Source organism: Hyaena hyaena, unplaced genomic scaffold, assembly GCF_003009895.1.
Source record: "Hyaena hyaena isolate Hyena2069 unplaced genomic scaffold, ASM300989v1 scaffold_11, whole genome shotgun sequence".
Taxonomy (NCBI): Eukaryota; Metazoa; Chordata; class Mammalia; order Carnivora; family Hyaenidae; genus Hyaena; species Hyaena hyaena.
The window spans coordinates 7569078-7584300 of NW_024080643.1; the positions used below are offsets into that span (position 1 = coordinate 7569078).

The 15223-nt window shown below is 40.1% G+C and overlaps 1 protein-coding gene across 2 annotated transcripts; it reads right to left on the reverse strand.

Annotated features, from left to right (window-relative positions):
• Positions 1 to 14406: 14406 nt before the first annotated feature.
• On the reverse strand, positions 14407 to 15214 carry MRPL57 (mitochondrial ribosomal protein L57). 2 transcript variants are annotated; one of them, XM_039255241.1, is made up of 2 exons: positions 15137 to 15214; positions 14407 to 14931 (listed from the first exon to the last, which is right to left on the reverse strand). In XM_039255241.1, the coding sequence occupies exon 2, from the start codon at positions 14925 to 14927 to the stop codon at positions 14619 to 14621; it is 309 nt and encodes a 102-aa protein (XP_039111172.1). In that variant the 5' UTR covers positions 14928 to 14931; positions 15137 to 15214; the 3' UTR covers positions 14407 to 14618. The 2 variants fall into 2 exon arrangements, with proteins under 2 accessions (XP_039111172.1, XP_039111169.1); XM_039255238.1 differs by having other exon boundaries at positions 14407 to 14934.
• Between the last annotated feature and the right edge of the window lie 9 nt (positions 15215 to 15223).

Sequence of the window (15223 nt, forward strand, 5' to 3'; positions counted from 1 at the left end):
GAGATGGACCCAGGGGGCCGATCTTAGGAGCCGGGGCAGATGTGGCACCGACTTCGCCACCAGTGCACCTTGGGCACGTGACTTTGATCTCATTGGGGTTGACGTAGGCAGCACCGGAGAGGTGGCTCGTGTCGAATGAGCCGGGATCCAGGAAGACTGGAGAGAACTGCACCGTGGCCTCGTGTGAGCCAGAAGCCAAAAGGCCCATACGTGTGTCCTTCGGCAGGCCTTTGTGGAGGGTGAAACCAAGGTTCTCGTTTGGAAACACCTTCCGGTTTTAGATGTCTTGAGGCGATGACACGTGATGTAGAGCTAGTGAAGTGACATGTTCTAAATATCTTTCTGTTTAATTTTATGTAGAATTGGAGAAATATTTTATAGATGGAATTGTTAAACCACCTATTTTTCAAATGATTGTTTATTTGTTGGGGGGGGGGAGGGCAGAGAGAAAGAGAGAGAGGGAGACAGAATCCAAAGCAGGCTCAGACCTGTCAGTGCAGAGCCCGACACGGGACTCAAACTCCCAAACCGTGAGATCCTGACCTGAGTGGAAGTCGGACACTCAACGGACCCAGGCGCCCCAAACCACCTTTGAGAAGTACACATTCGGTACGTATTCATTGGTTTGCAAGTGAGAGAAAAGGCAGCTCAAGGTTAGGGCTCTACAGATGTGGTTTTTGTGAGATTACAGCTACAGTACAATCTATGTCAATCAGCACTTTATATAATTATATAGGTAGGTTGTTAAGCAATTAAATGGAAAACATGCTTTCTTGCTAATACTCTAGTAGTATTGGTCAAATAACGATCAGTCTTAGGAGCACTCAGTTATATATACTGTGCTTTATTGCTTAGTGGTTTATTTTATACTTATTAAGTATATATTATGATTATTAAGAGAAAAGGGGCTCTTCTAATTGAAAGATTAATGCAGGCCTGATGTTCTTTCCCTCTTTTAAGATGAAACATTTTTCTCCTTACCAAAGACTAGATTGCCTTGCATTATTGACTGAGTTGGCAATGTTTACTCATATTGATAAAAATACTAATGCTTTCAGACTCTGACACAGGACATTATTTATGATATATGAAAAAGTAAGATACAAAACCACGGGTATGGTCCTCAGTCATATATAAAGTGTATATGCCTGGGTACTGTGCTCTGATTTTGTGATTATAAGTGAATCTGGTCTGTTACCGAATTATTTTTAAAAAATTTTTTTTAATGTTTTGTTTATTTCTGACGGAGAGAGAGCATGAGCAGGGGAGGGTCAGAGAGAGAGGGAGACACAGAATCTGAAACAGGCTCCAGGCTCTGAGCTAGCTGTCAGCACAGAGCCCGATGCGGGGCTCGAACCCACCAACCATGAGATCACGACCTGAGCCGAAGTTGGACGCTTAACTGACCGAGCCACCCAGGAGCCTCTTGAATTATTTTTTAGTTCTCTGTGATGAGCATATGTTATTTTCAAATTTGAAGAGAAAATCACATAGAAAAGCATTGAAGGAAAGTGGAAGGAAGCACCAAAACAGTTGGCAACGGGGGAGGAGAGAGTGGGGTGGTAGTAAAGGGATCGTTGTGTTTTGCTTTGTATGTTATGTGCTACATGAATTTTTCAATCATCATAGGAATCAGCTCAGTGAAATTCCTATGGGATCAAAATAAATACAAAGGTTTTTTGTTTTTTGTTTTTGTTAGCAAAAATCAGACACTCAGATGAATGCAACAGAATAGAGAACTCAGAAATGGACCTAACAATGTATGGTCAACTAACCTTTGACAAAGCAGGAAAGAATATCCAATGGAATAAAGACAGTCTCTTCAGCAAGTGGGACTGGAAAAACTAGACACTGACATGCAGAAAAATGAACCTGGACCACTTTCTTGCACCATACACAAAAATAAAATGGATGAAAGACCTAACGTAAGACAGGAAGCCATCAAAATCCTTAAGGAGGAAGCAGGCAAAAACCTCTCTGACCTTGGCCACAGCAACTTCTCACTCAACCTGTCTTTGGAGGCAAGGAAACCAAAGCAAAAATGAACTATTGGGACCTCATCAAAATAAAAAGCTTCTGCACAGAGAAGGAAACAATCAGCAAAACTAAAAGGCAACCAACAGAATGGGAGAAGATATTTGCAAAGGACATATCAGATAAAGGGTTAGTATCCAAAATCTATAAAGAACTTATCAAACTCAACACCTGAAAAAAAAAAAATCCAGTAAAGAAATGGGCAAAAGACATGAATAGACACATCTCCAAAGAAGATATCCAGATGGCCAAAATGCTGAACATCACTCATCATCAGGGAAATACAGATCAAAACCACAATGAGATACCACCTCACACCTGTCAGAATGGCTAACATTAACAACTCGGACAACAGCAGATGTTGGCAAGGATGTGGAGAAAGAGGGTCTCTTTTGCACTGCTAGTGGGAATGCAAACTGGTGCAGCCACTCTGGAAAACAGTATGGAGATTCCTCAAAAAATTAAAAATAGAACTACCCTACAACCCAGCAATTGCACTACTAGGTACTGATCCAAGGGATACAGGTGTGCTGTTTCTAAGGGGCACATGCGCCTGAATGTTTATAACAGCGCCATCAACAATAGCCAAAGTATGGAGAGAGCACAAATGTCCATCGATGGATGAATGGATAAAGACGATGTGGTGTATACATACAATGGAGTAGTACTCAGCAATCAAAAAGAATGAAATCTTGCCATTTGCAACTATGTGGATGGTACTAGACAGTATTAAGCGAACCGAAATTAGAGAAAAACAAATTATCATATGACTTCACTCATGTGAGGACTTTAAGATACCAAACAGATGAACAGAAGGGAAGGAAAGCAAAAATAATATAAAAACAGGGAGGGGGACAAAACATAAGAGACTCTTAAATATGGAGAACAAACAGAGGGTTATTGAAGGGATTATGGGAGGGGGGAGGGGCTAAATGGGTGAGGGGCATTAAGGACTCTACTCCTGAAATCATTATTGCACTATATGACTAACTTGGATGTAAATTTTAAAAATAAAGAAAAGAAAAGTTAAGGGGACTACTGAAGTGGCTACTTGTAACTAAATGTGAAAATAAACATACTTCTGGAATCCATAGTATTAGAATAAGCTAATAGAAGATCCTGTAAACAACTTGATTGAATCAGTGTGGGATATAATGTGATGTTGAATATTTTCCTAAAAGCTGGTTTGACAGAAAAAAACAGTACACCACAGAATTTTTCCTTATCTACTGGAAATAAATTACAATCTCAATTCTTATAATAAAAGCCTTGCATTAAAAAAATAAAAAGTACAAAGTAACATCTGCTTGGAAATTTCAACAAACATTAGTTGTCAGCATAAAAAGAGTACAATCAACAAAAACATCCTCGACTATGGAGATAATCAGACTTGTGTGTCACGAAGCTTTTGGGATTTGCACTGTCACCATAAATGATTCTCTTGATTTCAATTAGGGATAATGTATCGAACATAGTATAAGAGTAATTTAGAATTGTAGCTAGAAATAACATCGATGTGCAGTAATACATATGTTCTTTATTGTGTTGCTCATATAGATCACTCAGTGGGCAAATTATTCATGTTCAAGTTAAGGTATAAGGAAGGAACAGAAATGGATGGAACAAAAAGTCTTCTATTTTTAACAACACCCTTTTAAAAGAAAAACAAAGGGCAGCAAATAATAATGATATGAGGAGTCATTGTTTTGAAGTTTCTGGCTTCTGGTATGAGAAAATGTGAGTTTCCATAATAGAAAAGGTTAATGAGAAAAGATGCTATGGGGTAAATAGTTTGGTTTTGAACATTTTTTTTAATGTTTATTTTGAGAGAGAGAGAGAGCATGCACGTGAGCCGGGGAGGGTCAGAGAGAGAGGAGAATCCCAAGCAGAATCCCAATCTGCACTGACAGTGTAGACAGAGCCCAATGCCAGGCTTGATCTCTGAACCGTGAGATCATGACCTGAGCCGAATCAAGAGTTGGACACTTAACCAGCTGAGCCACTCAGACACCCCTGGTTCTGACCATTTTAACTTTGAGATAACATCTAGATTCAGATGTGAAATGATGGCATGCTTCAATCTGGAGCTTATAAGAGATATCTAGATAGGAAATGCAAACTTTGTGCATCAGATCTATAGGTAGGAAATGATCACAGTAATGGTAAGTATGTAGATAAATTTGTAAAATTATATTTTATTATCTTAATTTCTCTAAAAGATGTACTTGTTTAAGGGCACCTGGGTGGCTCAGTCGGTTGAGCATCCAACTCTTTGTTTTGGTTCGGGTCATGATCTCAGAGTTCGTGAGTTCAAGCCCCACATGGGGCTCTGTGCTGAAGGTGCAGAGCCTGCTGGGGAGTGTCTCCTTCTCTCTCTGCCCATGCGCCGCTTGTACTCTCTCTCTCTCTTTCAAAATAAGCTAAACTTAAACATTTCTAAGATGTGCTTGTTTAAAACAAATTATAATGCTATAATTGTGACATTTGTAAATATTAACAGCACAAAAGATGGGGTGGTAAATGAAACTATACAATTGTAATGAAAATAGTATAATATTAACTCTAAGTCGACTGATAAATTAAAGAGGTATTTCATAATTCCCGGAAAAAATACTGCAGAGAGGCAGAGTCAAAAAGTGAACAAAGGAGCCGAAATGGAGTAACAAGAAATGTTAGCCCAAAAGAAGTCAAGAGGGGAAGTGAGGCACAGAAAAGCAAATGAGACTAATTGAAAACAAATAGCAAAATGGCAGACCTTTATCATAACTTAAATGCAAATATACTAAATACTACAAAGACAGTAATTGTCAAATGGGATTTTTTTTTAAAAAATGCAAGACCCTATTCTATGACTATTTGCTCTCTCTAAGAAATGTATTTTAAACACAAAAGTAACTTGAAAGTAAAAGGATGAACATATATACATCATGCAAACATTAGTCATCGGATAAAATATACTTTCATAATGGTAAAAGATCAAGGCTTTAGGAAATTTGCTAGCAAATTTTTGTGTGCTTAATTACACAGCTTCAAATACATGAAGTGAAAACAGCTAAAGAGAGAAACAGACAAACCTGGAGTCGTAGTTAGGATATTCTAAACCCCTTTCTTATAACTGATAAAATGGCTATACCAAAAGTCAGAATAAAAGTAAGAATATAAGACTTGAGTGACACTATTGCCCACCATGACATAAGGGACATTTACAGAACACCTCACCCATCAATCTTAGAATGCACAATCTTCATTAACTCGTGGGATGTTCATTAAGACACGGTGAGCCATAAAAAATTTTCAGTAAATTTTAAGAGGGTGAAATCGTTTTCAATGTCTTATTACTGTGACAGAATAAAATGAATGGCAAGAAAACATCTAGAAAAGCTTAAACTATTGGAAATTAAAAGACACATGGATTAAGTAAAGGATCTGCGATTACCTTTCTTACACATTTATGTAGATACTAGCAGAAACCCCAGTCACCTGGTCAGAGGTCACCCTAATTCACATAAGAACGGCCAGAGTCACGTCACAGGATTATTAGTCTCCCATAAGTGACAGTGGGCAGAAAATGCGGCTCAGATTGTGTGAACTTACATATGTGGTGGGAGGATTGTACTGTCAGGAGTCCTGAAAATATGAATTCTTCCACTTAGAGAATTTCTGGCCAGTGACAGGAGGAAGGATCCTGGGTCCTTACCCTTTGAAATGTAACTATATTTCCCTGGAGGGGAGACTAAAAGGAAGATAATGTTCAAAATCCACTCCTGAGGTCCGGGTTATTCATTCCGTCACCCTTTCCATTAGCCTAGGTCTCTGTTCTGGGATGGAACCATTTGGCTCCCAAAGAGATAATTCTCTTATCTTTTGGATTTATTATCTTTTGGATGGTAACAATTAGTTCTACCTTTCAGGGACAAATGGCTGAGAAGTGATATTTGAAAATCTATTATTTCTGGGGAAGTTCAAAGTAAGCATCTTAAAATCAATTTTATAGCTCAGGAGGTTAAGACTTTGCAGGAACACTGAAAAATTCAGGAAAGATTTGTCTTTTTATAGCACATAAATCTATCAATGGGTCAGGGCACATGGGTGTCTCAGTTGGTTAAGCGTCCAACTCTTGATTTCAGCTCAGGTCATGATCTCACGGTTCATGGGATCTAGGCCTGCATTGGGCTCCAAACTGATAATGCAGAGACAGGGATTCTCCCCATGCCCCTCTCTGCCCCTCCCCCACTTGTGCTCTCTTGCTCTCTCAAACATAAACATTTTTAAAAATCTATCCGGGGCGCCTGGGTGGCTCAGTCAGTTAAGCGTCTGACTTCAGGTCAGGTCATGATCTCACAGTTCGTGGGTTTGAGCCCCACATCGGGCTCTGTGCTGACAGCTCAGAGCCTGGAGCCTGTTTCCGATTCTGTGTCTCCCTCTCTCTCTGACCCTCCCCTGTTCATGCTGTCTCTCTCTCTCTCTCTCTCTCAGAAATAAATAAAACATAAAAACATTTTTAAATAAATAAAAAATTTAAAATAATCTATCAATAGGTCAAAAAATCAGGAAGGAAATTAGAAAATATTTGGAACTGAATGATAATGAAAATACAAAATTTCCAAACCTGTCTTATCTAGCTAATGCAGTGCATACAAGGATATTTACAGATTTAAATGGCTATATTTTCAAGAGCTTTCAAAATCAATCTATATTAAAAGGCCAAAAGAAAAAAAGTAAATGAAAATCAAATGAAAAGGTAAAAATAAGACCAGAGAATAACGATGTAGAATATGAAAAATAGCACAAAAATTAATAGAACCAAAAGTTCTCTGAAAGCATTACTAAAGTTGATCAGTTGATGTCAGATCCTACTTGACGTCAAGAGAATAGAAAGGGAATATTACAAACATCATGCCAATGAATTTGATAACCTAGATAAAGCATCCCCATCCCCAGTTCTAGAACAAGATGGAACAATCCCCCCTCCATGACTCCCACTAAGTACAACTAAAATTTCTGGATATTGCATAGAAAGCAAACATGTTGCCCCACTGACTGGGTGGAGCCTGCTTGGGATTCTCTCTCTCCCTCTCTCTCAGCCCCTCCCCGATTCATGCATGCACTCTCTCTCTCTCGAAATACATAAACTTAAAAAAAAAAAAAAAGAATTAGAGTCAACTAATACAATCAAACATATTACCTGACTAATGGAGAAAAACCAAATGATTGTCTCAGTGGATGCAGGAAAGCATTTTACAAAATTCTGTGTTATTAATGGTACAGACGCTCGGGAAGCCATGACTACAAGGGAACAAGGCAAGTGCCCACTCCCACCCCTTCTAGTCACTGCAATACTGGAGGCTCCTATGTCCTTCTGGAGGCCCTGTGCCACTTGGTAAGGCAAGAAGAAAAATGAAAAACATAAAGAAGAGAAAATAAGTAAAACTCTCCCTATTTGTGGATGACAAGTCCTTAGAATATTCCAAGGAGTCAGTAACAATGGAAAAAAAATTGCTTTCATAGGATTAGCAAGGGCTCAGGATACAAGGTCAATATAAAAAATCAACTGTGTTCCTATACACTAGTATCAAAGGCATAATAGAGCGGTAATAAAGGAAATGAAGGTTTTCTACACTGAAAACTGCTGTGAAAGGATTAAATACATGGAGAGAGAACACACTGGTGGAATGGAAGAGTCAATGTTTTCAAGCTGTCACTTCTTTCAGATGTACTTATGGATTCAATACAATGCCACTTGTGACCACAGCAGGCTTTTTTGCTTTTTAAGAAACTGAATAGCTGATTCTAAGATGAATACGGAGGGGCGCCTGGGTGGCTTAGTCGGTTGGGCGTCCAACTTTCACTTAGGTCATAATCTCGCGGTTCGTGGGTTCGAGCCCCGCGTCGGGCTCTGTGCTGACTGCCAGCTCAGAGCCTAGAGACTGTTTCAGAGTCTGTGACTCCCTCTCTCTCTGACGCTCCTCTGCTCACGCTGTCTCTCTCTCTCTCCTAGGAATAAATAAAACATTTAAAAAATTTTTTTAAAAAATAAATAAAATGAATATGGAAACACAAAGGACCTAGAGGAACCAAAACAACTTTGAAAAAGAACAAAGCTGCAGACGTTTTACTTCAAAATTTGCCCTGAAGCAAAAATAATTGAGACATTGTGACACAGGGACAGCCAAAAAACAAACGGATGGAACAGAACAGAGTCCAGAAATACACCTACACTCATATAGTCAATTTATGACGAGGGGCGGGGAGAGTATTTTTGAACAAACAATACTGAACCAACAGAGTGAACAAAACAAAAGTGAACTTTGACTCCTATCTGATACCACATACAAAGGAATAGGAGAGAGAGAGCATTAAGTTAAATATTCAAGGTAAAACTAAAGCATTTAGAGGAAAAAATACAAGAAAATCTTCATTATTTGGGCACAAGTAAAGATTTCTTAGAGTACAAGAGGTGCCTGGCTGGCTCAGTCGGTAGAACATTTGATTCTTGATCTCGGGATCATGAGTTCAAGCCCCACATTGGGTGTAGAGCTTACTGAAAGAAAGAAGGAAAGAAGGGAAGGAAGGAAGGAAGGAAGGAAGGAAGGAAGGAAGGAAGGAAGGAAGGAAGGAAGGAAGGGAGGAAGGGAGGAAGGAAGGAAGAAGGAAAGAAAGAAAGACAGACAGACACAAAGCAATAAGCAAAAAAAATTGTTTGATAAATTAGACTTTGTCAAAATTGAAAAATTCTAACCAAAACTCTTAAGAAAGTGAATTTAGACAAGGCTCGGGCCATGAAGAAGCAGTCACAAAACATTTTTGACAAAGGACTTGTATCCAGACACAGCTACAACTCATTAATAAAAATGTTGGGGCACCTGGGTGGCTGAGTCGGTTAGGCAGCCGACTTCAGCTCAGGTCATGACCTCATGGTTCATAAGTCCAAGCCCCGCGTCGGGCTCTGTGCTGACCACTTGGAGCCTGGAACCTGCTTCGGATTCTGTGTGTGGTCTCTCTCTCTCTGCTTCTTCCCTGCTCACCCTCTGTCTCTCTCAAAAATAAGTAAATGTTAAAAATATCTTAAAAAATAAAAATAAAAAATAAAAATGTAAACATAGCAAAAGAATAGGTATTTCAGAAAAGAAGCTACATAGATAGCCAAGATGTATGTTAAAATACGCTGAACATTATTAGTCATCAGAGAAGTACAAATTAAAAACACTCTCATACATGGCTCGTAGGAATGTAAACTGCTTTTAAACCACTTTGGGAAATATTTGACCATTTTTAAAAACAACTTTGTGAAGGAATAATTAACGTAGAATAAAATGTGCATTTTGATAAGACTTTACACACATACAGCCATGAAATCATCAACACAATCAAAATAATAAAACCATCCATCACCCCAAAAGTTCCTTATGCCAGTCAGCACCCCCTTCCTCCTGCCCCTCCCTGCCTACACATCTCTAAACCCAGGCAACTGCTGATCATCATTCTGGCCTGACTTGCATTTGCTAGAATTTCATATAAATGGAATGTACTTTACGGGGTCATCTGTCTTTCCTCCCTCAGCATGATTATTTTGAGATTCACTCAAATCTGATTCTGTGTTTATCAGATCATTCATTTGTGTGCATTTGTACAAGGATACACAACAAATGTTTTTATCCGTTCACTGGATGAAAGTAATTGACTTGTTTCTAGTTTTTTGTTAAAACAAGAGTTGATACAGGTCTTTCTCTGGATACATGCTTTCATTAGTCTTAAGTGCTCAGTAGTAGAGTGGCTGAGTCATGCGACTATTGTATGTTTAACTTTTAAAGGAATTTCCAAACTGTTTCCAAAGTGGCTGCACCATTTTACATTCTTTTCAGTATATAAGTGTTCTAGGTGCTCCGTCCCCTTGATGACCCTGGTATTGTCAGTGTTTTACACTTTATACATTCTAATGGATACGCAGTGGTGTCTCATGGTGGTTTTAATTTGCATTTCCCTAATGACTAATAATACTGAGCATTTACTCATGTGGTTTTTTTTTTTTTTTTGCGATCCATTTATTATCTTTGATGAAGCATTTGTCCAAATATTTTGTCCATTCAAAAAACTTATTGGGGCGCCTGGGTGGCTTAGTCGGTTCAGCGTCCGACTTTCGCTTAGGTCATGATCTCATGGTTTGTGGGTTCGAGCCCCGCTTCGGGCTCTGTGCTGACTGCCAGCTCAGAGCCTGGAGCCTATTTCAGAGTCTGTGTCTCCCTCTCTCTCTGACCCTCCCCTGCTCATGCTGTCTCTCTCTCTCTCCTAGAAATAAATAAAAATATTTTTTAAAAAAACTTATTTTCCTGTTACTGAATTTTAAGAATGATACACATTCTGGATATGAGTCCTTTATCAGGTATTTTTCTTCCAGACTTTGGCTTTTCTTTTCATTCTCTTACTAGACTGTCTTTCAAAGAACAGAATTTCTTAATTTTGATGAATTCTAATTTATCAGATTGGGGTTTTATAAAGCATGATCTTCATACACTTTTAAGAAATCTTTGCCTAACCCAAGGTCACAAAGAGTTTCCCCTTATGTTTTCTATGCGAAGTTTTAGACAAGTTTCATAGGTTTTATATTTAGTCAATGATCCATTTTGAAGTAATTTTTGTATACTGCATTAGACACAGACTGAGGGTCATCTTTTACATATGAATACTCATTAGGAAAGATTATCCTTTCTTCATTGCATTTCCTGTATCTGTTAAAAATAAACTATATACGTATGTTTATGGACTTTCCATTTTATTTATCTATTTGTCTATCTTTATGTCAATACCACACTCTCTTAATTACTGAAGCTTTACATTAAGTCTTGAAATCAGGTAGTAATAAGTCCTCCAACTTTATTTCAAAATTGTTTTTGCTATTCTAGGTCCTTTGAAACTATAGATTAGCTTTGGTAAAATTGGCATAGTTACCTTATTGACTCTTCTGATTAATGTGCATAGAATCTCTCTCCATTTCTTTAGAATGCCTTTGATTTTCCTCAAACACCTTACAGTTTTCACTGTACTGGTATTGTACAATTTTTTCAGACTTTTTCTAATTATTTCATATTTTTTTTAAAAAAAAGTTTATTTTTGAGAGAGAAAAGAGAAAGCAGTGGAAGGGCAGAGAGAGGGAGACACAGAATCCAAAGCAGGTTCCAGGCTCTGAGCTGTCAGCACAGAGCCCGAAGCAGGGCTCAAACTCACAAACTGCGAGGTCATGACCTGAGCCGAAGTTGGATGCTTAACCGACTGAGCCACCCAGGCGCCCCAAAATTAAAATTTTTTTTAAATTACCCTAATTAAATTAGAAATACCCTCCACAAAGCGATCCAATGCAGAAAATTAGGAGTAATACAAATGTTCACAAACTTCTGTTAGTTCTCTTAACCGCTTTCCACCTCCGCCATCCAAATTCAGTGCTTAGCTGGATTATTTTAATAGCTACCAGGTCTATTCCTAGTCATGGCTTCCATTAACTCATTCTCCACAATGCTCTCCATTATTTAACTACAGATTTTTGATGGCTCCCCATTACCTACAGGATAAAAGCCAAACTTCTTAAAAGTGCCAGACAGGAACTTCGGTGTTTTGGTCCTGCTTACATGTTGCCTCATTGTCTCTCACTTCTCTTTCCCACTCGCAAGTACCCTACACTGCAAGTACTGGCCACTGCATGAATAATCATTAGACTGTTACTTCTGCCTTTAACCCCTGCCACGAACTTGGCAGGCAAGTTAAGAATCTGTTCGAAGATCACCTCAAGTTTTCCCTGACTATTCAGACAAGGTTGATAAATGGCCCTTTCACCTGGACTCTTACTACACCTTAATCCACCAAGTCCATCATGCGCCGTATGATTTATGCTGTGCATTTTATCCACTGAGACAGGTTCATGACCGATAGCACCAGGATGAGTCATGGTAAACTTCCAATAAATATTTGCAAGGTGAACAACTGGATGAACCGGACCCTAGGGGCTGCATTACAGATATAATCCGGTGACTGTTCAGAACGCACCAGTTTGCACAGACTTTATTACACTTGTATCACTATCAGCTGGGTGGCAATGAGCTTTGTTAAGAGTAACTCTATAATGTTTATGGTGTTAACAGTTGTAGAGTTTCAAGGGAAAAAAAATCAAACATTGCTTTAGCCAAGAAGGGATTAAAGCAAAGCTATAATCTTGTATTTACAGCAGCTAGCGTACTATATTAAAATGAATATGATCTTTAGATAAACCTAGTCCTGAATTCTACTTTTACCGTTTGTTAGCTTTGTGAAATATGAGAATGTCACTGCCATTTCTGAGCTTTAGTTTCTAACCTGTATAGTGGGGATAACTATTTCACAAGATTGTTTTAAAACTTAAATGATCTAGGGGCGCCTGGGTGGTTCAATCGGTTAAGCGTCCAACTTTGGCTCAGGTCATGATCTCACAGTTCACGGGTTCGAGCCCCGTGTCAGGCTCTGAGCTGTCAGCACAGAGCCTGAAGCCTGCTTCCGATTCTGTGTCTCCCTCTCTCTCTGACCCTCCCCTGCTCATGCTGCCTCTCTCTCTCAGAAATAAATAAAAAACATTAACAAAAAAAACTTAAATTATCTAACTATACATAAAAATCTCTCTTCTCATGAACTGCCTTCTATTTCTTCAGACCCAAGATTCTAGCATCTCTTTCCTTCTCTGAGATTCAAGTTATCCATTCCTTTTTCAAACTCCAAAGTCAAAGTTTCTGAATTGCAGAGATCGAAGCAATGGTTTGTTGTTTTTGTTACTGTTTTGTTTGTTTGTTTGAGTAAGAATGTCTGCGAGAGGGAGAGGGGCAGAGAGAGAAAATTCCAGGCAGGCTGTGTGCTGTCAGCACAAAGCCTGATGTGGGGGTCAATCTCAGGAACCACGAGATCATGACCTGAGCTGAAATCAAGAGTCAGATGCTTAACCACCAGGCGTAATGTTTAGTTATGGTTTTAAGGTCCCCTAAGCCCCCTTTATTCATCTTTCTCCTCAACAACATCAGCCACCACCATTTCCGGATATGAAATGGTCAGAGATACCAAATTGCTCATATGAACCAGAGACATTTTTGTGAGCTATAAAAAGCATTAAGCATTTATACATCATCAAAAATATGTATCAAAAACAGAGTTCAGTCTGGCTAAACATTAAACTGTCAGGTGGCACATATTTTTCAGGTGCAATGAATCAAAAAAAAAAAAAAAGAATAAAACTCTGCACTGCAGCCTACACATCCCAATGGAAGATACTTAAATGTGAACCACGACTCATTTATTAATGAAGAAAACATTCAACACTGGCAAATGAGATTTGCATTCTCACACACTGGTCTTGCTGTTTGACAATCTTTCTGGAAGCCACTGGCAATGTGCATTATAGCCTTTAAATGTTGGTTTTTAACTCAAGATTTTATTTATCCGTACAGATTCAATACATGTTCAAAAAGTACATACATACAAAAAGACTACCAGAAAAATATATATAAAAGATGGTTACTTCATCTCTGGTTAATGGGACTGAATTCTTTTTCTTCTGTTTTGAAAATGCTGTCAACTATAAACATAGCAGTTAAGATTTCTAGATTATACAGAAATTAAATCCAAGTCACACTCATTACGGGAATGGATTCTGGACGAGTTTCTTAAATGTTTTCTCACATGTAAAATACATAAGGTATACAAGAGTCAAGCCCTTTGTATTACTGGATTCCTAGATTTGGTAACACACGGAAAGGATTTATATAGTACACTACAGTGCTATATACTGAAAAAGGGAATCTGAAAAAACAAACATCTTCAACTGGTGGCCTGTACAGTATGTCAATTATATCCCAGAAATAGGTTGTTAAAATACAGCTTCATGTAGCCTTTCTGATGAATACCTTTATCTAAAAGTCTACTTTTGGGGGCACCTGAGTGGCTCAGTCGGTTAAGTGACCAACTTCGGCTCAGGTCACCATCTTGCAGTTCGTGGGTTCAAGCCCACGTGCTGACGGCTCCGAGCCTGGGGCCTGTGTCTCCCTGTCGCTCTGCCCCTCCCCCGCTCTTGCTCTGTCGCTCAAAAATAAACATCAAAAAAACCCCTTAAATGTCTTTTAGCAGCATCCAAGAAGAAAATGCTATTTTCAATTGAAAAAGCTCTTTTTTCATTTATGTTTAGAGATGATTCTTTCCACAAAAGGTAAGCAAAGTAATTTGCATTTTATAAAGTTATCTCCTACTGAGATACTGAGGCACAGATTCCAAACCATAGTTTGTAGGGGTTTTTTTTGAAGCTTCCATCCAAAATACGTTTTATTTCCTCTGTGACCCCGGAAATCTCCTGTATTGCCTATCAGGATAAAAAAAAAAAAAAAAGGAAACAATACTGCAGGGATCAGACTCGGAAAAAGTAAAGAAGGCGGAGCCCCAGGGACTACATGCACACCACCAGGTTCCTGTTTGCTGTTAAGAATCTGGTCCGAAGGCTGTTTTCCTAGAGGTTAGCTTTCCACTTCCGGTACGGAGTCACGGCGGCGGCGGCAGCCCTGCGACTTGTCCAACCGAAAGGCGGGTCAGGACCACTTCTTGGTGACATTGAGATGCTCGAGCTGGTCTCCCACGAATCTGTGGGGGGGGGCCTTGGACATGCCGGCCGCCTTGATGGCCTCGAAGGCCGCCGCCCGGCGCGCCGCCGCGTGGCCGAACTCCTGCTCGGCGGTGAGGAAGGGCCTGCTCAGCCAGTAGTGGTTCTCCGCCTCTATCTCCAGGCGACGGACCAGGTTCTGCTTCGCATGGAAGGACACGGAGCGCGGCCGCCGGTGCTTCCCCATCCACTGCCTGCCAGGAATGCGGTTGCGGCGGAGGAGGGCGGTCAGGAACATGGCGCTGCTGAGACACGGCACAAGTCGCACCACGAACCGGCTACGCGCTCGGCCGCAGGGAAGGGCAGCGCGCGCGCGACTCCGGCCCGCCTGCCGCTCAGCCACCCCCGGGAGCGCACGCCGTGCCCCCCAAAGAAGCAGGGAGCCCAGCCACGCTCCGGACGGAAGGAAAGGGACTCCCAGAGCAACGAAACACGGCCACGACTCACCGGCCGCGTCGCTCAGACGACCCCCGTCCTCCCAGCACGCCTGCGGACACGACCCCGGAAGCGCGTCCGCCTCCCGGAACCTCCTTA

Coding starts and splice junctions, on each gene's coding strand:
- MRPL57 (XM_039255241.1), bottom strand. CDS start 14,927: ATGTTCCTGACCGCCCTCCTCCGCCGCAACCGCATTCCTGGCAGGCAG.